General features: G+C 36.3%; 1 protein-coding gene across 1 annotated transcript in view; it reads left to right on the top strand.

The window, feature by feature from the left end:
* The first annotated feature begins 447 nt into the window (after positions 1-447).
* Positions 448-27,262, top strand: part of Gpr149 (G protein-coupled receptor 149) — a 50,705-nt gene continuing 23,890 nt past the window's right edge. Inside the window, exons 1-3 of the mRNA XM_028763449.1 lie at positions 448-1,422; positions 2,319-2,511; positions 8,629-9,077. Coding sequence (XP_028619282.1) covers positions 448-1,422; positions 2,319-2,511; positions 8,629-9,077 — 1,617 coding nt within the window. The remainder of the gene's footprint in view (positions 1,423-2,318; positions 2,512-8,628; positions 9,078-27,262) is intronic.

The raw sequence follows: 27,262 nt of genomic DNA, 5'->3' as shown, positions 1-27,262 counted from the left end.
TCTCTCTCTCTCTCTCTCTCCCCCTGAGCTGAGACCTACCTGACAACCTCTGCCACAGATCCACTGATGCATCTTTTTATTTATTGTTCTCCCAAATGATCACATCAAGCTGGCGATCCTCCTTAGGAAAAACCACAGCATCCACACATGAGCAGTTTGCAATCTGCCTGAGGAGTTCCTGCTTTCTTGTCTGAAATTTGGTGGGTGGAAAGAAGTTTTTGTTTGATTTTTTTACTTAAAATATTAAAAAGTTTCTTATCGACGCCTGAAATGGAGCACAGCTTTAAAACATGGGTTGAGTCAGATCTTTCTACCGGAGACATGTCTGGACCAACACATGGAACATCTAGAAAAACTTGTCAGGAGAAATGACATCTGCTTGCAACTCTCACGCTCTGAGAAAAATCTTCAGACTCGTTGAAGAGGAAAATTAAAATATTAAGGAAAATGTCTTCCTTTCCCAGCAACTTAACAAATGATTCTAACCTGTGGAAAGTAAGTGATAATTCTACCGGCCTTATGAATTCGCCAGCAACTCTGACTCTTTCTCTCTTTTGCCTGATCTGTATAATGACTTTCGCAGCTCTGGTGGGCAGCATTTTCTCACTGGTTTCTCTGCTGACCATGCAGTACAGAACTGTTTTGTCCATGCTTGTGACATCTTGGTCTGTGGATGATCTCTTGAGCGTCTTGTCAGTGGCCATCTTCATGGTTTTGCAGTGGACAAAAGAGGCACCGAGCTACTTCCAGTCTCTGTGCACCACCTCTGCCTTACTGTATATGTGCCAAGGCCTCTCCAGCAACTTGAAGGCGACTCTTATAGTCTTCTACAACTTTTACACGATGCACAGGACGGTGAGTCAGTCAAGCTTCTGGCTATCAGGACAGGTACTTGGTGTGGCTTTAACTGTGTGGGCAGTCAGCCTGCTGCTGGCTTCGCTCCCGCTGTGCGGCTGGGGTGTCTTTGAGCGCACGCCTTGGGGCTGCCTGACAGACTGCTCCAGCTCCTATGTGCTGCTTCTCTTCGCGGTGTATGTTTCGGCTTTCGGACTCCTGGCGGTTCTCTCTGTCCCTCTCACTCATCAGCTGCTGTGCTCGGAGGAGCCGCCGCGACTCCATGCCAACTACCAGGAAATTTCTCGTGGCGCCTCTACTCCTGGGACCCCTGCTGCTGGGGGAAGAGTGCTCTGTCTGTCGCCAGAGAATTTTGAGATCTCTGCTCTGCGATGCACTGGGGGACGCTCCCCGAGCTCCAACACGGTGTTTAGCTCCGGTCAGCCTGCTGCCTCCGGTGCTGAAGCCGGCAAGCGAGAGAATCCCCGGACTCCCCATGGCACCAACAGCTTCCCAGTGAGCCTGGCACAGAAGCGCTTTTCTTTGATCCTAGCGCTGATGAAAGTCATCCTTTGGCTGCCCATGATGGTGAGTGTATTTATCATTTGAGGGTGTGTAAGCTGAGCCCAGACGCGGGTTTGGGGAGTCACCCACCCAAAGATGTGAGGATAAAACCGCATTGGTTGACTCTGAAGACAGGTCCGGAGGAAAGCAGTTCACCTGAGGACTAGTTAACTACCAAGCTGTGGGCAGTTGTTAAGTAATTTTCAATCTGAGAAGAGTGGAGAGTCTTCAGTCACAAGAGACTTGATTTTCCTAGATAGTGATCAAAGATGATCTCTCTCTTAGGCAAAATCTGGGCATATTCAGAAAGGGAAGGAGGAAGTAAAAGGGTTTTTCTTTCAACCTTCTCTGGCAGTTTTATTCCTAGTTTCTTCTTGCCTGGTAAGGACGCTGACCATCTCTAGCACCAAGAGACATCGGTGTGTGATCCAATGTGGTGGAGAAAAGGAAGAGAGGACAAAAATTAGCTTTTGTTCCTCGTGTCCTAGAGCGAGGGGTGGGGAGTGGGGTGATCATGGCTCATGTTGTGACCAATGCACAAGGATGGAGACCTAGAAACAAGAAGAGACAAGTTTGGTGTTTCTAGTACAGGTCCCACCATTTCTCCTTTCCTTCCTTTCCCTGCCTAGCATCTCTTTATTGATTGCCTGCCTCTTGATTAGTAATTTCAAATCGCAGCAGGTGTAGACAGAGCATTCAAAAAGGAAATTAAACTCTGTCTGCTCTACTGCACCCAGGTGTACCTCATCTGTCCCCAGAATCCTGCCACAAAACCCCTGGAGTGTGGTCCAGAAACAGAGCTCCTATAGACCAAACTTAGGGCCTTCAATAGAGGACTTGAATGGAGTTAGGGCTCTAAAAAAGACTTGGAAAGTGGGAAAGAGGATTCTGGTTTAAGACTGAAATTCTTTGCCTTTCAGATCCTCATGGTGGTAAAACACGTGGTGGGGTTTCAGAGCCTTCCTGTCGATATGCTCAGCTTTCTACTAACCCTGCTGGCCAACATTGTAACACCAGTGTTTGTCTTGTCCAAACGTTGGGCCCACTTGCCTTGTGGCTGCATCATCAACTGCCAGCCAGACACCTACTCCGTTGCCTTCGATGGGAAAAAGTGTAAGTCCTCCGCAGTGGCTGCGGGGCGACCACACCTACACTAAAGTACAGATAAGTGGTCTATTGAGAAAGTTATTGGAGGTAGAAGGGAAATATCCTAGGACACATGCTAATGGTAAATAACGAAAAGAAATGATAAAATTTTAGCCTAGTGATGGAGTAGGTTTACAACATCCCTGAGAAGTGCTCATTCATTGGTGATGTTCTTAGGTAAGAAAAGGGTTCATTCAACTCAACACTTTATTGTAAACACAGACTCTTATATGTTACCTCCATCCTCGTTTTTAGCCCAGAGTGAAAAATCAGTCTCTCCTCCCAAGTCTACATATAAAGAACAGTGTTGAAGAGCAGACTGCCTTTGAAAAAAAAGATACACTCCACAACCAGCTTAAAACTCCTGACCAGTAACACATTGTTATGCAATAGAACAGTTAAAAAGTGTTTTCATTATTTAATCCTAAGTTTCTAGAAATTTTTGTGGGATGATGATGTGTGTGTGTGTGTCTGTGTGTGTCTGTGTGTGTCTGTGTGTGTCTGTGTGTGTGTATGTATGTATATATGTATATGTCCTGAAAAAAAATCACCCCCCAATAAATGTTTAGGGTGTTCCTCTGGCTGTTGGAAATGTGTTACATCCTGAAAACTAGCCAATGAGCAAAATTCCCCAAGCTAAAATGGAGTGGGGGTTTCTGGTTGTCCTTGTTTTTGCACTGTGTCATTCCTTTAAAAAGTTGCTTATGTGGCTAGAAGGGGGAGGGTAGTTGTAGTATTCAAAGGCTGTGGGATAGAGTCTATCTGGCCACGTCATCTGATTAAAAGAAACAATATGATTCCTACTTCTCTCAATGAGAAGGTGACTTGGACAAAAAGCAGGACCAGATCAGGAACGAGCTGTGTATTTTGATCTACTAAAAAGGAAAAGACCTTTTTGCCATCCTAGGTGAAATATATACAATCCACTGAATAAAATAAGATGGTTCATTAGTGTGCAATCAATTAACTCTTCTGCTAACTGTCCTTTTGAACACAATAACCAAGTATATTTTCTTTAAAATAAATAAATTAAATAAACAGTTCATTTCAGATGATTTTAGGGTTGTAAAAATGAAAGAATATCAAAGTATTTTTAGCAAATAATTCTATAACAAAGTGATTTTTATAAATATTAATTACTGGTCATTTTCATATATTGATTATATTTAAATTATAGAATATCTAGATATTTCCTGACAAAAATATTTCTGTTGTTAAAAATATTTTATTTGTGATAGATGGCAAATTCACCATTGCTTTTGATAACATTTATCTTAAAATTATAAAAAATGAAGTTAGCTTTGATTATGAAACTGTTCTCTTTTTTCTTCTTTTCATGTATGTGGTGTACATACATGTGTGTGTATGTATACATGTTCACTTATGTTAGTGGGTACATGTGCACATGTATGTGCTTATGAAAGCCCAAAGTTGATATCTGGAACAGTCCATGATTAATCACTCAATTTTTTTCTTCCTTTTCCTTTCTTTCTTTCTCTCTCTCTTTCTTTCTTTCTTTCTTTCTTTTTTTCTTTCTTTCTTCTTTTTTCATTTTTTAAAGGACAGCTCTCTTCAGTCAAACCCACAACACAGCTGGTGCTAGTCAGATTGATCCCCTGCCTCTACACCCAGATAAACCATCACAGACGCCCAGCATTTGTGCTTCATATGGTTCCTGAGCTTCAATCCTGTTGTTGTGTGGCAAGGGATAGAACTGTTAAGCCATCCCCTCAATCCCTGAAAGCTTTTAAAAATGTGGCATTAAATAATATTGCTAGAGAAATACTAATTTAAACACACAAGTCAAACAGCTCCACTCCCTTTTATAATCAAGACGATGCCAAGGGGAATAAAATAAGAATGTGTGCCTGTAGCAGGAAGTATCACCATTGGGTCTCCATCGCTAGGAGTTCTGTGCCCCTCAAACTGCTTACCCTCATGCAGGCCAGATATTGGCTAGATATATGAATTCATTAGGAGTTTTATATTTCACTGTTTTTCCTTAACAAAGGAAAAATATCTCCTCTTTACACTGTTTATCATCAAGGCAAGGCGAGGCGAGGAAAGTAAATACTTACATTAATCCATGCATTCTAAAGGTCATCTTTCAATATAGAAGGTGTAAGCATATGTCTCCATTTCATTAAATGACGACAAAAAGACAAGAAACAAGAAATCGATTTGCAGAAACAAAAATTCTCTTCTGTTTTGGATAGGAGTTTATATATTATCTCAAAACAAAAAGCGTTCATGTAAATGTTAACACAGCAGTTTCACATAGAGTGTGGGATATGGCTTTCAGACTTACAAATTTTGATTAACATGATGTTTTCTTGTTTAAGCAAACAGCTAAAAAAGATCAGCTGTTCTCTATCAAAAGTCATATTTTCAAATTATTTCTTTCCAGAATCAGAGTTCCTGGAGATATGTGTGAAAATTACTTCTTTTATAAAGTAATGTAATTATTATGAAATGATTGTTGGCAAGAAATGACAGATATATGCTTGATCCAGGGGACAAAAGAGGTCAGAAAAGTTTGTTCTTTTCGCCTGTCTTTACATGGGTTTCAAGAACCATAGTGCCCTTATCCACTGAGTTATCTCACTGGTGGTCCTCTACTCGGAAACCTTTACTGCAGCTCAACTACATTTTTTTTAAATATATATATAGTCAGACATTCTAAAACTTTCTAAAACTTTCAAAGTAATAAAGTCTGAGAAAGATCTGCTTGAGTCATATCCCGTTCAGCTGGTATTACTGAGTCAGGAACATCCTGACCCAACCACTCCATCTCCAACATGGTTTCTCTATGTTGCCCCACCCACTCATAGTCCCCTATGAAGGCAGTGGTTACTATGTTTCTTGCACTGTGCTGCATGGTTAGTAAGAGACAGAATGACCACTGAGACAGGTTTGGGTCAAAGACATGGTTTTTTAAATATGAAACTTTTAATTCTTTAGGAATGTTATGCGATGTATTTTAGCATATTTCCCCACTCATATATCTAACTTCTCAGAGCTCCACACCCACATCCATAACCTCCCTCAACTTCATGCCCTTCCTTTTTTAGATAACCCATTAAGTCCAAATTATGTTACCTATACATTGTTGAGTATAGGGCCATCCACTGGATCATGGCTGACCTACCAGGGAACATATCCTTATAGAAAACTCTCTCTCTCTCTCTCTCTCTCTCTCTCTCTCTCTCTCTCTCTCTCCCTCTCTCTCCTCTCACTAAAGCAATCCATTTTAATAGTTAAAAAAAGCAGTTTTAGTTACATGCCAATATATTAAGGTCAGGATATTTCATATCAAAACTGTGTATCTGGCCTTTTCTTCAAAAATACATAGCTGAAAGTGCTGCTCCCCAGCAAGTGGCCAGAACTGAGGATCCTGAGAGAGAATCAAGGGCACTCCCATTACCCATGCACTGGAATATCAGTTATTAATATTACCTAGCTGGCTCCTATTAGGCATTCAACTTTTTCTATCTTCTGTTCATAACTTTTAAAAGACAACTTTTTTTTTTACAGAGCTTAAATGTTATCAATTTTGACTCTAATGCTGACATTTGGTTCAACATAAGTTTGATTATTAACTGGCGTGTGTGTGTGTGTGTGTGTTACTTCTGTGTGCATGTGAAGATGTGGGTATAATGCTCTGTATATGAGCATGTAGAAGTTGATTTCTGATGCTTTCTCTATTCCTCTTTATTTTACATTTATACGTAATATTTAAGCAACAAACACTTTACCCTCAAAATCTTGTCTCCAGCCCTTTGACTGTCAACTATTCTACATGATTTTAATCAACCATCTCCATCAGATACCTCAGACAGGGTTTACCTTTATTGTGAAGGAAAGTCATTAAAACAAAAATTAAATAACTCCAAAACATTTTCATTGGTTTTAACTGATGTACAGGCTCTGACCTAGAAATGTCATATCTATGCCTTTCTGCTTTTGCTACTATATTTTTATCACAAGTCTGATCAACAATAAAGCAATTTCATATAGAGGACAATCACTTGAACTCTTCAATTGGATATTTTGAATTCAAATCATTTTGTAAAATAAGTAATCAAAGGTGGTTGCCCTATTATCTTATTAGCTTTCTCTGCAGAAGTGGCCAAGTAATACTTCCATTTTGTAAATCTACCATGAAACAACATGGTTAATTCACCATCTCATAATGACTATGGCAACTTTAATTTTTCTTAAATATGCATTATTATTATTGTTGTTATTGTTGTTGTTATGTGTGATATGTAATGTGTATGTGATTGTGGTTGTAAGAGTGTGGTGGTAAGACAATAACTTTGGGGAGCTGGTTTTCTTCTACTATGGGCGCAAGACTTTAACTCAGGTTATCAAACTTGAATGGCAAACACTTTTCCCTACTTACTCATCTCACTGATCCCTGGTTTTCTATTCACCTCAGACTTCCTTGTATGCTCCTGACCTGGAGGCACATTCCCCAATGGCACATTCAGTTGACCCCTTTAAAGATGTTGCACATTTTTTACTCACTGTATCTCAGAGTTTCAACATACAGCTGACACTATACAGCCAAGTATTGATAATAAAGTTGATGTTTTAGACTATCCTTATTTTCTACATGGTTCTAGATTTACAAGTCTGCCACTTCATATCTCTTTTGAAGAAAGAAAACCCATGAATAATTGTGCCATTCTTGTAGTTCTTCAGCTCTCAGTCCTAAAATAAGTTAAATATTATAATTTAATTTTACTCACTATGAGTAAGTAGAACTATAAAGATCACAGCATAGAGAATATAATCATCTGCTTCTACTTTTCAATTTTCTTTTGATACAAATTTTTCTGATTTGTGTTCTGGCTCACACAAAAATGAATGATACTGACAAATTCTATTTTTCAGAAAGCAGACTCAGCCATAAATCTTTGGCACTGGGAACATTTCTGTAATAGAATGAGTATGTGAATGCCACTAGAGTGTGTTACAAAGTGAATCAAATTTTATGTATTATTCCCATAAAAACTTTATAGCCTTTCATAATTTTTCCACCAAAGATAGCTAAATGCCTAACTGTAAAATACTGAACTATCAAAGTAGAAAGTCTTCTTGAAACAAACCATATTTTAAACTATGAAAAACCCAAAACATCAAATGCATTTTTATTACCACTTAGATATAAGCCTATTTGTAATTGGCTGATGCACACACTCAAAAATTGTGTCTTTTTTTCTGCCACACCCCTTTCTAAGACTTGGAGCTGTACCCACCAATTAATAGTGTTATGTTTGCAAAATATGCTCTTCTGACTATTAAATAATAATTTATTCATTCTTACTAAATTTGTCTTGTAATTATTCAGATTTATGAATACTCTAAAAATGTACCCATTCATAGAATTACACAGGCATTCACTTTTTTAAAAAATGCATTACAAGTTTCTTTGCAAAAGAAATGTATATGTTGTCAGACAGAGTGACTCACACCCATAGCACCAAAAATGAGACAGAAAGCTGGAGCAATCAAGGACAGATTGTACTACCGTGAAAATTCAACACAGCCTCATCTATACAGTGACACACTGAAAAGGTGTCTTTTTGAAGTTAAAATGCTATGTGGTATAACATGTTCTAATGTGTGCTTTTATAGACATAAATGTCAGAAGTATTACAGAAAAAAATCATAAAGGGATTATATATGTATAACAGCTCATAATATGAAGACTATTTAATCAATTTTATCAATTTTAATAGAAAATATAGTCCTTTCCAAAGTAATTTATAAAAATCCATGAACTGAAAAAGAAGAAAGGAAAACTGAATACATTTGATAAATTCCTAATTTGTAGTTAAGTTTAATTCATATGAAATTGCCATAAGACTGAATCTTTTAGATTGTCTTCTTTTGAAACTTTTATCGGGTGAGAGAAATTAGGCTCAGACTAATAAGGTAACTAAATTGTGTGAGTCATGTGCCTTTGCATAAATTACAAGAGTAGTCAGGTAAATGCAGTGCCTGTTCATGCTCACAATTTACATCCAATGCTGTTCGTATCTACCATTCTAACTGTAGAATTTTATTTTCATTCAGCAAAGAGGAAAGGCTTTGAATTCAATCTATCGTTCCAACAAAGTTATGGACTCTATAAAATAGCAAATGCAGATTTCTGTGATGATGATGAAAACTCAATATCCTATCACAACCCAAAGAAATATGAGTGTGAAGCTACAACGGAGCCTCCGGAAGACAACCGCAGTGTCTTCAATACCATCACAGTGGAAATCAGCACCACGCCACCATTTGACAGCGCCACACTAAAGGGTGTCAACAAGTGTACAAATACTGACATCCCAGAGCCCAAACAGGCCATGACAGAGGAAAGGAGTGCGTTTTCTGTTAAAACAGAAAGCGATCTTAACTATGGAGAAACCACCTTTTTTGAAGGTCCAGAGAGACGACTGTCCCATGAGGAGAATCAGAAACCAGATCTTTCAGACTGGGAGTGGTGCAGGAGTAAGTCTGAACGAACGCCTCGCCAGGTAGGGTTAAAGGCCCTTCTTCTTGAGAAATTAAAAGTAAAACTAAACAACCATGTGAAAAGATGGTGAGTTTATTGTTTCCTTTAATAAAATCCAAGGATGATTTTGTCTCAGTTGGTTTCCACAGTATCTCACTTTTATTCAAGATCTTTGGAATCGTATTTATTTTAGTCTTACCTTTTCAGTCGAAATGTGTATGTTTTGGAGTCAGTAGACATAGGTCGAATCTTTGAAAAGTATTAGGCATTTTACTTGAACTTCAAGTAATCTGATTAAATTTAGACAGTACTCCAGAGCTCAAGCTCCTGCATCAATTGATTAAGTAAGTTAACAGGTGTACACACAATTTATTTCAGGATGCCTTCTAGTGAGCTATTCCAAGCAATGTCAAATGTCCCATTTCTTTCTTTAAGAAGTATGGTTTGATGATGACATAAAAATTAAAAGAAATTGCATTTGAATATTTATCCACTCTCCTCTGATTCCAAACTCCTATGAATAATCTGGAATCTGTTCATTTTCAGTGTTGTGTTGATATAAATGTGTCCCTTCTAAACCCTCATATTTGATCAAATGACCCTTGTTTGAGGACTATAAAGTTACTAGGGAGAAGGAGACTTCTGTCTGGTGTGATAGAAACCCTATAACTTGTCTCAATCTCTGTGATTAATGTGAACTCCAGAAATGTTCTGCTAGAATTAATGGATTTATTGATTAAATGTATCACCACAAACCACAAGTACAAATGTGTATTTTTAAGTATGAGTAATATATTTTCATACTATCATTTTCATATCATTGTTTAAAAATTAGCAAAATATCCAAATGAGTATATAAAACATTAGAAAAATTCAAATATTCTTTTAGAAATTAGTAATCTCAGAAAAAGTTAAATATTTGTCATAAATTTATTACAGCAAACAAAAATAGAGATCAAAGAATAAAATGTTCCTTATATTTAGAATCCTAAGACTCGGGGGCCAACAGGGGACTTGCCATACTTTTCATCATTAGTTTGTGTTTGAAGTATATGAACCCTTTTGGTTTTCTTGAGCTTAAAAAATCAGTAATTCTCATAATGAAGTGTGTGTGTGTGTGTGTGTACGCACGTGTGCACATGAGTGCACATGCACATGTGTGTGAGTATGTGTGTGACTGTGTGTATATATGTGTGTGTGTCTGTGTGTATAAAAAATGCCCCTATCCTATGTGCTCTTCTGATACTCATCACCCAGAATGACCCTTAAAGATTGTTGTCTTTGTGCTACTTAGTTTTAATTGTCAAATGGACACAGTCTAGAGTCACCTAGAAAGAAAGAACCTGATCCAAAGATTGTCCTGGATTATCCTGACCTGTAACTGTGGCTATAGGATCATTTTCCTGATTGATTATCAATGTTTCAGAGTCCAGCCCACTGTGGGCAGCACTATCCATAGGTAGATGGTCCTAGCTTATGTAAGAAAGCTAGTTAAACATGAGCCAAAGCACAAGAATGTAAGCAGCATCCCTCCCCTCCATTGTTTTATTTTAATGTTTGCCTGAGTTTGACCCTGTGTTGTGATGAGTGTCACTTGGAAGTGTGAGCCAAGTAAAACCATTTCTCTTTCAGTTTTCAGTCCTGGTGGTTATCACAACAGAGAAGCATGCTAGTACAATCTGTCATGGATTCAACTCATTCTTTTCTGTTGTCTTATTTTATCACAAGTGTGTCTTTCCCATACAATATGGTATACATTTTTATAAGTTTAAGCTTTCTTAAGACAATATGGCATATAGTTTTCTGAGACTGTATATTTTTCAGTGAACAGTAAATAATTTATCTGTTCTAAATTATGTGTTGTCAGCACTATCTCAAATATCGTAATTTATTCCCTCATTTAAAAGTTTTTGTTATAGGAAGTGTATGTATCTAACTATACCCAGTTAAAATGAAAAGTAGATTTATTTGCATATAAGTATATGTTCCTGCTCACAGCTCTTTTTAAATGAAAAAGTAAAATGACACATGCAAATTGAAAACTTTGGTCAATCTAGGTGACCTTCAATTGTAAAGACTTGCTGATTGAATATGAACATTTTGACATTTATGATAAGCAAGTACTTTAGGAAATTCATTCCAAATGACAACAATGAGAAAGATGATTGGAGATAAAGTAAGCAGGTTGTTCAAGGTTAAAAACAGGTAAAACTTTCAAGAAACCAATTGACAGCAAGTGAAATATTGTTATAAGCTTCAGAATAATAAGAAATACTCATGATGTAAATCCAAGTGTTGGTATGAGATTATTTATGATTTTCAAGATCAGAATTAGGTAAAATTATAAAATCTTTATTTTTAAAAATCTTATAGAGCATTTTAAATTTTTGAATTATAAATATCAACAAAACACAGATGGATCTGGAAGGCTTATCAGAACTTTCCCTAGACCAGACCACAGGTTTTATATTTTACATCTTTTTAATAATATCACATGGATGTAGATGGTGACTTTCTATTTTTAACCTTTCTTCCAAGTAGCTTCTTTGCTCTGAAAACAATGATAACTTAATAGTTTACACAGTAATATACTGAGCTTTACAAGACACTGAAGTTGCTATATGAGAACCTTGCCTATTAATGTTTTAAAATGATTGCTTTTATTTATGTATTAATGTATTTTTAATTTTTGGTTTTTTGTGCTTTTAAGAAAAAATGCATTTTGTGATTTTCTCACAAATTTCAGAATTCATATGTGTTCCTAGAGTATTTCCATATTATTGTTTCATTAAATAATTTTCATAGATCAAACAGAAGATGATTTTAAGGGTTCTTTTTTTAAGATCAGAGTGTTCATGAATAAATGAGATACTCTTAAGAGAGAAGTTGGGATTGTGTAGATTAATAATGGAGCCCAAGATATTGAAGTGCTAGGAGACTTTCAAGTGGTTCCTGTGCAAATCAAGTTTGCATGCAGTTCTGCCATACAAAACCAAACATCAAATACTTAAACCCACAGCAAATAAAAGAGGAGGAGGAGAGGAGAAGAAGAAAAGGAGGAAGAAAAGGAGGAAGAAGAGGAATTGTTTCTAGACTTGTCAATACTACATAGCAACCACCTATAAAGAATAAAAAGAAAAATAAATGAATAAAAATAATATGTGAAAAACAGAAAACCTTAAGTAGCACTCCTTGGGCTCTAATTACTAAAGAATGGATCTAAGCTTATATTTAAGCTTCCATTTAATATATAATCTATTAGGTAAGACTACAGGGAAATCTCCTGATACACACATTTTTCCTAATCCTAAAAATGTACAACTGTTCATGTTTTAATATTTGTTGGGACATTGTCAATTTAGTAACTCTAGAGGCTGAAATTCATCAAACAGTAATTATTGACATTTCTTACTAAAATGACCATAGTAAAAAAAAAAATCCACTTACCACATTTATTTGTAGCCTTTACCAAGTCATTCTAGTACAGATAACTACCTGAAAGTTTAGATATTTTATTTTTAACCACTTTTACTCATTTGAACTGTTACTTCATCACTTAGAGATCAAAGACAAGAAATTTTATTACACTAATAGAGACATGGCCTTTCTGATTTTTGTCATAAGAGTAATATGAAATTGTTGTAAAGGACTTAGAAAATAGATAATAAGCAAAGAAAATAGACTCATTCTAACCACCCAGACTTGAGTACATTTGAATTTTGTCCTATAGATACTGGGCTTTTTCATAGAACACAATTCTGCTTTTGACACATGCCACATATGTTACTATGGAATCTAACATTGTTCAATTCACCAGGATAATTTTTACCTCATTTAAAGTGATCACCTTTTGTACCTTTATCTGGCATGCTGTAGAGTGACTATTTGGAACAGGAAAGTCATAAATAAACACAAATTTGTACTAAGACAGTTTTATTCTGAACTCAGAAATTTCATAAAACACTTTTAAATTTTCTTAGCATGTACTATTGGCTACAGTACACTAATTGCTTGTTTTCTACAAGTTCAGGGGGATTATCTATATCAAGGCTTGTATAGAATCCAATTTTTTCAGCTCTTAAGCAAGAATTCTGTCAATATTAGAGAAATAAGGAGCCAATGGCTTCAGTAAACATTTGTATAGACAACAACCAGTCAAGCTTAACTCACACCTCTTTCTCTGTTAAGTGACTACTTCTTACTTGACCTCAAATGACGAGGAACTCCCTACATATTTTTTAAAACTTTATTGTGAACTATTTTTGAACTTTAAAAACATCTATAAAAATAGAACAAAAGCTTCACTATATTCTTCAAACAGCTTCCACTATTGTTAACACATTTTAAAAATAGCAATGCCCTTACCAAAAGTTGGAAGCCAATCTTATATGAATTTTGCCCATGGTAATTTGTGTGGCTTTTCTGAGCCAGTGTCTGATCTATGATCACATACTGCATTGGTTGTCAACATCTCCTCTTGTCCCCTGAGTCTTTCATGACTTGACACATAAAAAATATTGACCAGCTCAATTTCCTTTGCATTTTATGATAAATTTCAATTTTTAATTGCTGATGTTTTCTATTGATTAAATCAAATTCACATATTTTGAGCAAAACTACTGTACATATGTCTCCCATCCAGGCATTTCCTTATGCATTTATTTATTTACATTACATTCATATGTATGTATTTCGATCCATAGGATGTAATGCATATCATCACTATCTTATTCTTTAGTTATGTAGACTTGGCCATTAGGAACTATTTGATGCTGGTGTCTACATCCACTCAACAAACCATGATAATCAGTTTAACCTTTTCTTACTTTCAGGCAGCATAAAATAAACATCATTTTTACTGTTCCTTGACCACACCTGATCCTTTTCCATGGAACTTCAGTGATTTTTGTTAAATAGAGGTATTTAGAGACACAAAGTTGGAAGATAAATGTTGATTGTTACTAATGGTTGTTGTTATTGTTGTTGTTGTTGTTTTGCTTCAAAACATAGTTATTGAATACTGATTAGAAATTCCTTTGTATATGCTATGTACACACCTGAATCCCGAATAATCTCACTGTAAGAACAATTTAAAGCTAAGTGGTCGGTCCAACTGGCATTTGCAATTAGCTCCCATGTAACTCTTCAAGTCATTCCCTTTCCTTGTTTATGACATCTTTTTCAATACTGAGAAACCTAGCTTTTATTCACAAATATACTTAATTCTCGCCTAATACTGTCATCTAAAGGATTTCATAATCACTAACCCACACAGCCCTGTGTAAAGTCAACAGCAACAACAATAATTAACTTCAGCATAGTTTGCAGTTCTTTTTATCTTTAGGTTATAGTTAATGGCAAGATGCAACTTTATCATTTTATTTAGGTTTGTTATTTTTCTTCTCTAACACCTCTGTTTGCTTTATCATAATTTGTTTTTTATTTTTGATTGTCAATGTATGTGTGCAAAATATTACTACTTTTTCAAAAAATCAGAGGTCTATCAAGCAAGAAAACTTATTCCTTCTTTCCTGTCCCAATTTTCCCATTCTTTCTATCATTTTGGTCCATCTCTCTTGTAAGCCACCATGTAATTTATGCTTCAACCATCCCATATTTCTCTCTGTAGGACGATATATATTTTTCTATCATCACGTCCTTTCTTACATAAATATATGTTCTTGTGGTTGCTTCTGAATGTAACTATATAAATTACATTTTATTACAATAAAATATTATTGTCCTGGCTAGTCTTGGGCCAACTTGATACCAGCTAGTGTTAGTTGAGAAAAGGAAAACACACTTGAAATAATATCTTTATAAGATTGGCTGTAGGCAAATCTGTGGTGTATTGTCTTGATTAATGATTGGTTGGGGAGGGCCTATCTCTCAGGTCATGGTGCCTTTCCTAAACAGGTAGTTCTTGATACTATAAGAAAGCAAGCAAGGTGAAGAAACCATGAAGAGTGGCCAGTAAGAAGGCCTGCTCCATGGTTTTGCATCAGCATTTGACGTCATGTTCCTGCCTTGCTTGAGTTCCTGCCCTGACTTCCCGCAGTGATGAACTATGAACTGGAAATTTAAGTAAAACAAACCATTTTGTCCTCAGGTTGCATTTGATTATTATCAAAGCAATAGAAATGCTAAGTAAGACATAATATATCCAAGAAGTCATTCCAAATCTATTCCATCTATATCTGTATCCTACTGTAGGGTTGCAGCATGCACAGCCATGTCTGGGTTTTCGTGTGAGTGCTCTGGATTCAAGCTAAGGTCCTTATACTTACAGGAAAAGCTTTCCTACCCGCTGAGCCATCATTCCATTCTTTATCTGTTTATAATGTTAATCTTTTCACTGATTGCTCCTGGATGTTGAGTTGTGGGTAGAAAAGCAGTTTAAATGACAGTTAACCACATTTTCTTTTAGTACATGTATCTGGTGGCCTTTGGCACATGAATCTCCATTCCATTTGTGTTGATATTTTTACTTGGTGAAAGATAGGTATATAATTTTCTCTTTTTTTTTCAAATGATTGGTTTTCATTTAAAAGCATAATTTATTTATGAATCAAACATTATCCATAGTGAATTAAAATATCATTGTGTGCAGTATTTTCACTACTAGATAGATAGATTATCTATCTATGGATCTGTGGTTTGTCTCTCTGTTCATCTACTCTGGCATTTTACTGTTTTAATTAAAGTTACTGCTGAGCTCTGACATCTGCTAAGGCTGGTCCCTTAAAAGATTTTATTTTCCTTTTTCAGTATTTCTCTCTATACATGAATGTTTATTTTTCTTCATATTAAATTTAATTTAAACTTATCTAGCTTCACTAAAAACCTTCACCAAGACTGTGCTTGAATGTAAATATTCCAAAGAAAATAGACATCTTTTCATTCCAAGTTGTTCTACCCAAAGCAGAGAATATTCTTCTGTTCTCTTCTACTTGGCATTTTACATGAAAGATTTTAAAGTTTTGTTTCTATAAGCTGTACAGTGTTTTGTTAAGTTTATTTAAGAGTATTAATCATAGAAAGAGTGATTTAAATGACCAGAGTTTTGCAGTGTCTGTACTCTATAATTCTTTGTGTGCTTTCAAAGTGTGTGTATCTATGACATATTTCTAAAGAACACAAGTGATTCAGAAAAAAATATAGCAAGCAAACCAATGAAGGTTGACCAAAAGATTTTAAGTGGCACTTGATGTAGGAGGTAATGAAAATGGCCACATTGTAAAAGTCAAGAAAGTCATAGTTATAAAAAGTAATGAAAAGCTGCTACACAACAACAAAGTGACTAAAATCAAACAGCATGATGAGAATGTGGAAAAGTAAAGGCTCATATAAACTACTCATGGTTCCGCATGGATGGCCCAGCAGTTAAGAGCACTTGCTACTCTTTCAGAGGACCAGAGTTCACCTCTCAGCATCCACATCAGACAGCTCACAACTGACTATAATTTCAGCTTTAGGGAATCTGACACTCTCTTCTGGTCTCCAAGAGTGTCTGCACTCACATATGCACATACCCCACCCCACCCACACACACAAACACAGACATACACACACACACACACAGCTTAAAATAACAAATCTGAATATTAAAATAAATGAACTCCTGCTGAGAAAACTTCCTGAACTCATCTGAAAAGGAGGTCAGTAATATGTCCAAAAATAAGATAAACTCAGGCTCATACTTCAATAGCTACTCTTCCTTAGAATTCCTTAGAATTCTCAGCTTAGAATTGTACTATCTCCTGCAGTGACTAACTGGATGTGATTTTCACAATGCAAAATGATTTATTTTCAAAATTTTATGTCCATTTCCTCAGTTAAAGTAACTACAGCTCAATGCTCAATATCCAAATATGGCTGATGGTTACAATGCTGAACAACTCAAACACAAGGTATTTCTATTGAGGTGTTTCTAGGATAACAGTGTTATCCTAGAACAAGTGTTGTGTTTCTAGTAGCTTTGTTTTGATAGTGCTAATGCTTGAGACACACATAGAATGAGCATGCTGAAGTTTTGGGTTCAAGAATTGTATACAGAAGCGTATTTCCCATGAGTTCAGGGCAGCTTGGGCTTTAGACCTTCTGTTAGTTCCAATCTTGTCAGGGATGCTCAGGAGTCTCAAAACATATCCATATGGCATACAGTTTTGGAAAGTTGATTAAAGATATATCTGTATTCTTTTTCCTAAAGAATACATCTATTGTAAGCTTTGGGCTCTTCAAAACAAGCTTCTAGTCCTGATTTAAAAGCAATAAAAAATAAAATAAAGCTACACAAATAATATGAGTTTTGCAAATCTAATAAAAAAGACCACACACAATGAACACTCACCGTACTACTTGGTGAAGCTTGAAAGCAGACACAGCAAATTAAATGGTTTGAGGATACATAGAAAAGTGATAAAAGCATGATGGAGAGACAGACATGATTATGAAAGACATTGTGAAGTGTTTGGTTGTAAGAATGGTCTATGACCTAGAGAGCACACTTGCGATCCCCAGAGATGCTGACAACACACCCCCTCTCATCTGAAAGGATGACTATGCTCTCATGGACTGCATGTCTGCATGTTTCTGTTTACTGCTCACATGCTTGTGTGCTAAGGTGCATATTTTTTAATGTTTATTTTATTTTACTTATGGATATGTGTTCATTCTTCTGTTTCTGCCTCCCCGTGTGTGTGTGTGTGTGTGTGTGTGTGTGTGTGTGTGTGTGTGTGTATGAGTGCACAAAGACTAGTACTTATGGTGGCCAGAGAGAATGTTGGATGCCCTGGAACTGAAGCTGCAGACAGTTGTGAACTGACTAGGGTACCAGGAACGGAAGCTGGATAGTCTAGAAGAACTGCCAGAGATCTTAATTACCAAGTCAGGCCTAAAGGCCTGAATTTCAAAATTTAAATAAGGAAATAACATTTGCCTGGCTGATTTTAAGATACATCTGCACCTTTGGCGCTCTTATCATTTTGTCTTTTGTATGTGTCCCAACAGTATCATTCTGTCCCTCCCCTCGAACTTGAATAGGTGTCTAGCCACCCATGGCATCCTTTCCTTTCTGTGCTAAACAGTGCTCCTCTCCTCAGCACTCTTTGATAGGTGTGCTTGTTTACAGTTGTCCACAGCCTTTTAAACTGTCTGAAATCCAAACATAATGCATTTCTGATTGCCTTTTGTCCTTGAAGTAACTCAATTTTAACACCTATCTGAATGCGTTTTCAAACTAAACTTTGGCAGATATGTCACACTAATTCCTAATACGTCTATTGTCGGCTACAATTCTCAAGCCATTTTGTGCTCCTGTGACTTAACCACTAAACTATCCATTTGGTCTCTTGTAAATACGAGTAGTATATCTTCTGTTAAATGTCAGCTTGATTCTGTCAGCTAACTTCCACCACTTCTGCCTTTCCAACTGCTGTGGAGAATGCTTTCATATACTGATTTCAAGGACAGATTTCTATACCATCCATCCAATACTTGTGTGACCCAGGGATCTAATAACATCTCTTTATGTTTTATCTAAACATACTTACTGAAAATTCAAGCAGGAAAAAATACTGATTTTTATAGAAGTAAGGAGTAGAATATCAAAAATAGAGAGAATAGAATATCTACAAATCAGTGAGAAAATTAGAACAAACCAATCAAACAAAAAAGGTTAAAACTACAGGATAAGAAGTGAGGTTGAGAGAAAAATAAGGAGATCAAGTAACAGATGAGGAGAATGTGTTCTCCAGAGTTGTTTGAACAATGCAGATCATAATCTATTTGTCAGGCTTGGGAGTGAGTGTCTGTACCCACTGTTTTGACAACTTATCAAACAATATATTAAAACTAATATAAAAAATTAAATGAAAGTGTTTAAAGTTCCTATCACAAAGTAATAACCAATGTTTAAGTTGATGAAGAATGTAAACACCCTTACGTCACCATGAAGATTGTATATGTGTATTGAACTATCTTGCCATATGAACAACTAAAAGGTGATGTGAAAGAGAGACAGGACCAATGAAAGAAGTCTGATACACATTTCCAAACATGACTAATCATTCTTTTTACTTTATTTATAAATACATTAATGGGCCAGCAAGATGGTTCAATGGGTAAAGACACTCGCTGCCAAGCTGGAAAACCAGAGTTCTATCTCCGGAACCTACATGGTGAAAACAGAGAACTGATGTCTACTAATTTTTCTGTGAACCTCAAATCTGTGTGGCATGAGCTCTCTCTGTCTCTCTGTTTCCGCCTCTCTCTCTCTGTCTCTGTCTCTCTGTCCCTATCTCTCTCTGTCTGTCTCTCTCCCTCCTCTGTCTCTCCTCCCTCCCCAAGTAAATGTAAAATTCAAACTAAGATGTTGTTATTGTGTTATTGTAATCCCCTCAGGTTTCCTTGTAATTGATATAGCTTTCCTTCTATTTTTGACAATGATTCCACTAGTAACATACTAATATAAATTTAATAGTGAATTTATTTGATGTCATTAATTTGCTTAAGTATTCAATGAGCATTTTTCACAGTAAAATTGTGTATATGAAGTTCTAAGCCCTTCTTATTCCAGCTGCCCATGCTGTGGGAAGTTGACTTGCATGCAAATAGCAGCGGCTCAGTTTAAAGGATGAGGAAGGGAAGAAGTCTGTTCTAAGACACAGCTGCCATGAGCTCACACTGAGTCCTAGTCCTAAAGCCCTATATTTTTGTCTTTCAAATCCTTTTTAATTGTGGAGCTTGGAACCATGGCAGGGATGGTGAATAGCACTTGTCCCCTTTGTAATGTTTACTTCTTCCCCTGCAAAACATCTCTCCCTTTGAATACACAATCCCCTGCTTCCTTTAAGGCTATCAATATTTCTGTTTATCAGCAGCTCTTTACTTTTAAATGTGATCCCCTAAGGAATGTTGGGATCTCTCATATCAGGAGGCTCTCCTTTATACCTTCTTGTGTTAATTTGGACACATTTATTCTCAAGAATATTTTCTTGACATTTAAATTTTTCACCAAAGAATAAAAACAAATCATAGCTGAAAATACCATCTTTTCCCATGCCATCCTTTGGCTCAGTGAGCCTAGTGTCAACAGTGGACCTGTTTCCTTTTGTGGCCTTCTGGTAAAAACATAATGCTCCAAAGACCCTTTCTTATTGCTTGGGTAGCTTCCCAAGCTGTCCTTTCCCCCACTTAGTTTCCCTAAGAATAATCTTACTGTTCTCAGTGGTGATTTACTTAGGACCCCTGGAAGCCTGAACTGACTTATCTAAAATTTTAAGACACATGTTCCCTCACTCTGTGACTGAATCACAATGATTACACTAGAATGTTATCTTCAATGCCAAGAAAGATGATCCTTCTTTCTATTCTTTTTTTTCCCCAAATTCATCTTTTGAAAGTTTAGAGGGATTTTTGTCCCTGTGGCCAACATTATAATCCAGATATTGTGTATCCTAATTACAAGTACTCATTTTCCTCCATAGCCATCCAAACTTTTCAATGTGGTCAGCTTCCTTCACCTCTGCATTGGTCAGTCAATAAACCATTCGTCTTATTTCTGCCACTATCTGATAGATAAAACTATAGGCAAGGAGAAAATATGCCAGATGATCTGCTTGTAAGTGAGCATGCCTTCAAGCAGAATCATTTGAAAGTGCTACCTTGCCTCCAGGCAGATTTTTCTGAATTCAGAACCAGGTCTCTGTTCAAGAGTTGCCTTCCCTACATTGTAAGTTTAACCTAGAGATCTATATTCTACTGAGTGGCACTGGGTGCTAAGACAGAAACTATCTAAACACCCAGAAAAGCAATGTTACCTACCAACAATTAGTATAGTTCATGATAAAACCCAAGATTTTTATGAAGTTATATAAAATAAAAAGAAAGAATTTAAAAGAATATTATTCTTGGTCATTTTAGCCTTTGAAAAAAGATAATATTTGAAGCAGTTCTTTCCTTCCATAGAGGATGCAACTTTGTGGTAAAAATCAAGATGGTGACTTCCTCTCTAAATGGTGAAGACACAGAACATTTTCATCACAACAAGTACTGTTTGCTATTTAACAAATAGCTGCTCTGATTTTAAGTTCGTTTAAATGGCCTTAGTCCATATTTTAGTCTCATTTGCAATAGCCAAAAGTTGGTGAAAGAAAACATGCAGAATTCAAATTCTAAGATGTGCACATACATCCAAAGACCCAGACCTGGGAGGCTTTACTCTGTATGAAGTGTTAACAGGGCATTTACTCTTATATGCAATGACCTCAGCTTTCTCTGAGTTACCCTTGTTTATCTCTGGTCTAAAACGTCAGAGAAGATAAGGTAATGTCAAAAAATAAATGATTGGGACACATTTCTCTGATGATTTTGGAAAGCTTAGATACACATATCCAGCAGGAGTGATTGGTTTTGTTTGTATGGTCTTTTATGAGGGTAATATTTATTATGAGGGTAATATTTAAAAAATCACAGCCGCGCGGGCCGACTATCTATGCAGTGGTGGTTCTGCTTAGCTCAGGCCGGCAAGTTCCGCAGCCAGAGCCAAGCACACCACAGCTGGAAGCAGCCATAGGCTATACACGTCACAACGAGACTCTCAAGACCACAGCTCCAGCCGGCCAGAAGCACCAGCCCTGGCACTCATGAGACGCCATTGTGGTGGCTAGATCAGCCAATCCACCACACTGTCCACAATGCTTGGCTGAGCCCAGATAATATCCGCCATTCCATGGTACCCGGTAGAATGAAGACTCTTTTTTTTTTTTAAAGATTTATTTATTTTATTTACATGAGTACACTGTAGCTGTCTTCAGACATACCAGAAGAATGCATTGGATCCCATTACGGATGGTTGTGAGCCACCATGTGGTTGCTGGGAATTGAACTCAGGACCTCTAAAAGAGCAATCAGTGCTCTTAACCGCTGAGCCATCTCTCCAGCCCCCAGAATGAAGACTCTTAATACTTAATGGCTATTCAATTGGTACATATATTTGGTAATGCTCAATTAACAAGATGCCCACACATTAGACTTGTTAACCCAATTAGCTAACTTAGATATGAATAACTATCTGAGACTGCTAAAGACATGCGGACGTCTCCAGCCATCTCCTCTCCTGCTCCTCTCTTATTAGCTCCTCCCCAATCACCATGCTTATTGCAGCCGCAGGAAACCATCCTACTACAGTCCTTTGGTTGATCATGGGTGAGTTTACTCCTTGTTTACATATTCTTTCCCTTAGTCTACATGCTTTTCTTAATTCTAGTACTTAGCAAACCACATTACAATAATTTTTTAAATATGTCTTTATTTATTTTCTGTATGAGTATACTATAGCTGTCTTCATGCACACCAGAAGAGGGGATCGGATCCCATTATAGATGATTGTGAGTCACCATGTGGTTGCTGGGAATTGAACTCAGGACCTCTGGAAGAGCAGTCAATGCTCTTAACCACTCAGCCATCTCCCCAGCCCCAATACTTTTTAATTATATTTTGAAATCAGGAAGTACAATGTTCCCAGCATTGGTCTTACCTCTCAAGACTGTGTTGCCATTCAACATAGACTGTGTTACTATATATGAATCTAAAAACTGGGGTTTTTTTATTTCTGAAAAATGCTATCATTAAGCTTTTGAAAAGGATCGCATTGAGATGGCACATTGCTTTATAGCGATACATTACCAACCTTACTCCTTCCAACCCATGAAAATTGGATGTATTTCCATATGTCTGATTATTCTTTTATTATTTGCATCAGTGTTTTGTAGGATTTAGGATAGTGTTCAGTTTAACCTCCTTAAATTTATTCACAAGTATTTTATTTTTGATGCTCTGGTAAAAGAGCTTTTTTAAAATTTCTTTTCAGATAGTTCATTGTTAATGTTCAGAAACATAGCTGGTTTTGTATATTGATTTTGCATCCTGCAATACAAAGGACTTCTTTACATCTAAGATCAGAAACAACCTTATTTCCTCCATCCATAGCTGAATGAATTTATTTCTATTGTCTAATCATCCTGGCCAAGAATTTCTAGTTCTGTTTCACCAAAAGTAGTGGGTGTAGGCATCCTTGTCTCACTGATGTTCATACAGAAAACTCTTAGAAAAAATTTCTGAATGCAATATAAGCAATTACTCTTCAGGTAATTTGCCTTTCCTAGTTTGTTAAGAATTATTATTATAAAAGGATGTTAAATCCTTGTCACTTTTTCTCTATCTATCAAAACAACCTCATGATATTTACCCTTCATTCGGTTTCTGTGTAATGTATTATTCCACTTAATTTTCATGTTGAGCTGTGCTTGCTTACCATACTTGGTGATCATGTGTTATCTGTTTAGTGAGCTGTAATTTTGTTCAGGTTTTTTGCTTGTTTTAGGCCTAACACTATAGTACCAATGATCTCAAACTCATGACAGTCCTCTCACCATAGTTCCCAAGTGCTGGGATGACAGGCATGAGCCACCATGCCCAATATGTGAGTTTCATTTTGTGTCTATAATAAAATACTCTAATAAAAAGCAACTTGAGGCAGGAATGGGGTGGGGCTAGCTCTCAATTCTAGGTTAAGGTCTAGCAAGTACATGAAGCATCTATTCACATCACAGTTATGGGCAAAGAGAAATGGATGCATGCACCTAGTTGTCTCCTCTGCTCACAGTCCACAGCTCCAAAACAGGCTGAGTCTTCCCATATCAAGTAGGCAATCAAGAAACATACATCTACCCATAGGACAACCTAAGCTGGACAATTCCTTATAAAGACTTTCTTCCCAGGTTATTCTGCTATGTCAAGTTAAAAATGAAAATGAACCATCACATTCAATATGTATTATTTTTATCTAGTTTTATTAGAATATTGACCTATAGTTTTCTTTTCTTTGGTCTTTTGGTCTGGCTTATTGGCATGGTAATGCTGACTTTATAAAAATTAGTTTTGAAATATTTCATCATGTTCAGTTTTTTAGAGGAGATTGAGAGGACTGCTTTATTTCTCCTGAGGGCTTGCTATAACTCACTAGTGTGAAGCCATTTGGCCCTGGGCTTCCTCTGATGGAGTACTTTGATGGCTAACTCAATCTTTCCATTGGTTACAGCTTTGTTCAGACTGTATTTTTCATGATTCAATCATAGGAGGTTGCTTGTTTCTGGGATTTTATTCATTTTTTTCTGTGTCATTTAATATACGGAAGTTGCTTGTTGTAATTTCTTACTGTAAGTTTTTAATCTCCTTAAACTGTAAGTTTTAATATCTTTAAACTGTAAGTTTTTAAACTCTTAGTCTGCCTAAGAGTTAAAAACATTCAAACATTAAACTCTCAGATAGCTAGAAGAATAACTTGATAGAGCTCTTGCATGCCAAGCTCACTCTACAGAACAGCAACAAAAACTGAAATCAGTTTTTTTTTTATGTTTTTCTAGTTTCAAATTCTTTATTTCATCTGTCTCTACTTAATCTTTACTAGTTTTTTAATCTTTCTACTTTGGGTCTTTTTCCAGTTACTTGAAACATACAGCTGCATTATTTCAGAGCATAAGCATCTGTTTTGATATTGTTTTGAGTATGCTGCTTTGCATTTTCATTTGTTTCAAAGTATTTTCTGGTTTCATTTCAGATTTCTCTCCTGACCCATTAGTTACTTAAACGTGTGCTTAATTGCCACATCATGTGAATTTTTCAGCCTTTCTTCTGTTATTCATTTCTAGTTTTATTCCACTATGTTTTGAAAAAACATTCGAAAAACTTATTGAAAAACATTTTGAAAAGCTTATTTTGCTATTTAAAATATGATTTATACTGGAGAACATCCTGTGTATGCTTGTGAGGAACTTATATTCTGTTGTTGAGGGAATGTTGTGAATAGTTCTATCGGGTCCATTTGAGCTATAGCATTGCTCAAAGTATCTGTTTTTATTGGTGTTTTTGTCCAAACACTTTATTATTGAGACATAGATATTGAAGCACCTCATCATGATCATGTTGACATCAGTTTCTCGCTACAGTCCTGTTATAGTGTTTCTATGTTTAAGGGTTGTGCTGTGTGTCGGGGGCGGGGAGATGCTTTCTGGTAAAGTGATCCTTACATGCCTGCTCTTCTGCAAGGTAAACACTTCTTCAATTTCCTGTGATCATCACTTCTCAGCTCCCTTTTATGCTTTTGCCATCTCTGTATATAACCCAAGGGGATTTAATTTAATCACATCTGTTCTGAAAGTATAATAAATATAATGATAGCGCATACATTTGTATCACAAGTAGAGAAAAAGAATTTCCAGGTTTGTTTCTGTTTTTTTTTTTTCTTCTCGGAGTAGATTCATCAATATTCTGAAAAGTGCCTGAAGCTTATTAACAATACAGATGGCACATTCTAAGAAACCTTGGTTCTTTAGATGTGTCTCATTCCTTCCTACCATTGCTCTCAGGTAGGAAAAAAAACTGATTTTTTGAAGTTTAATAAGATACCCAGAGATAGTGACAGTTCGCAGGAGGAATAATTTAGACTCACTGACTCAAATTCTTCTGAAGGTCCATAATACTTGTCATTATGCCACATCTCTCATAGATACAATATATTTATATACTGAACAAGCTCTCCAAGGTACTATTGGAACCAGTAGGGGAAGGGGTGTCTCCTGAGGTGAGATGCATGTTGCTTAAAGGACTATAAGATTCACTTCTACTGTTTAGGCCCTATTTGTTCCCTGTAAGTAACTTTGCCCAGACTGGAAAGTAATTAGTGATGATTAGTGTAATGAAAGCATGCAAAGACATTGTACACAGGCTATTATGCCTCTACTTAAGTTTCTCTTTTGAGTTTTAAGCTGTTTACTGTCCACAAGGATGAGAAGTATGACAACCCCTTTTAGAGTTTTTTTCTTAGAAAGGCTCTAGGGGATTGGAGTGATAACCAAATAGAATAACCCCCAATTTCACCAACCTTGTCTGTGGCATATACCAGGTATACTGTGTTTCTCTTTAGCAAGTAATAACTCTAGCTAATGATATCACAACTAATTGATTCTGATATAACTCATAAACCAAAATATTCATTAAGCATGAGACCCTTTAATAAATATATTTGCACCATCAATAATATCTGTTTCTCAAGCACAGAGATATGCTCAACCACATTCACAAATTAAAGAACACCCTTTAGAGGCCACAGTCTATTTGCACACCCTTTTAGAACATGGCTATTGAAGCTATCAGAAGAGAACTTTGAAAAGAGAAACAAGTGATTCACATATAGTCCTCTGCCACTCAGAATAAGTATGGATAATTCTTCTACATTTGTTCAACAGGCAAAATGATTGGCTATCTTGAACATACAAATACAACCAAAGACACTAACTTAGCTGTCTCCTGGCACAGTTGACTTTACACTAAGGCACCGAAAGCCTGGAACCTCATATGGCTTTTCTGTTGCCTTGCAGAATTTGGACTATAGATCTGGCTCTAAGTATGATTAATTATGTGGTAATATGGCAAGTTATTTTCCTTGGATTTCTCATTCAAAAACAGAAGGATTTGAGAAGAGGAAGATTGGAGTAGATAATTTCAGGTCTTTCTCAGCCTAATATAGTTTGATCTTTGCTTCATATATCACACACTCTTCACATCCTGCTGCAAAAACACTTTCCAATGAATAAAGATTTTTCCACTTTAGCTAAATAAGCCTGTTTTAAGCTTTAGTGCAGCTATTAAATTCCTGCATTTGATATTTATTGTTTAAATTGAGGTAATTATTGATGAGGCAAATAGGTTATAGTTTTAAATAGTTATTTTCATATTTGAAGTGTCCCTTAAGTGTTTTATGAAGTTAGAGAGTCCAATATGTTGTCAAAATGACTATATATAATTGCTTAACCAGTAACAGTTATTTACAACCTTCGCTTTGAAGTAAAATGTCACCCAAGGCTTCTGTAAGCATGCTTACAGCCTTTTCTCGGTCACTGTGCTCTCCACAATCCAGAACTTCAACACTTAATGTGCTCCTGAAGGATATTTGGGTATTCGTAACAATGGTTGTTTCATATAGCCTCACTTCTGTAGCCTCCTTGCTTCCTGTCTCAGCCTGCCTAGGGTGCTATGCCTAATACCACAAATAAAGCAAATTTACTTCTAAGTTATAGAATCTGAGAAATCTAATTTAGATACCTTCAGATTCAGAATCTGAAGAAGGCTTGCTTTTGGTTTATAGTC

This window comes from Grammomys surdaster, unplaced genomic scaffold (genome assembly GCF_004785775.1).
Source record: "Grammomys surdaster isolate TR1022 unplaced genomic scaffold, NIH_TR_1.0 139, whole genome shotgun sequence".
NCBI lineage: Eukaryota > Metazoa > Chordata > Mammalia > Rodentia > Muridae > Grammomys > Grammomys surdaster.
This window is presented reverse-complemented; position numbering and strand designations above follow the sequence as displayed.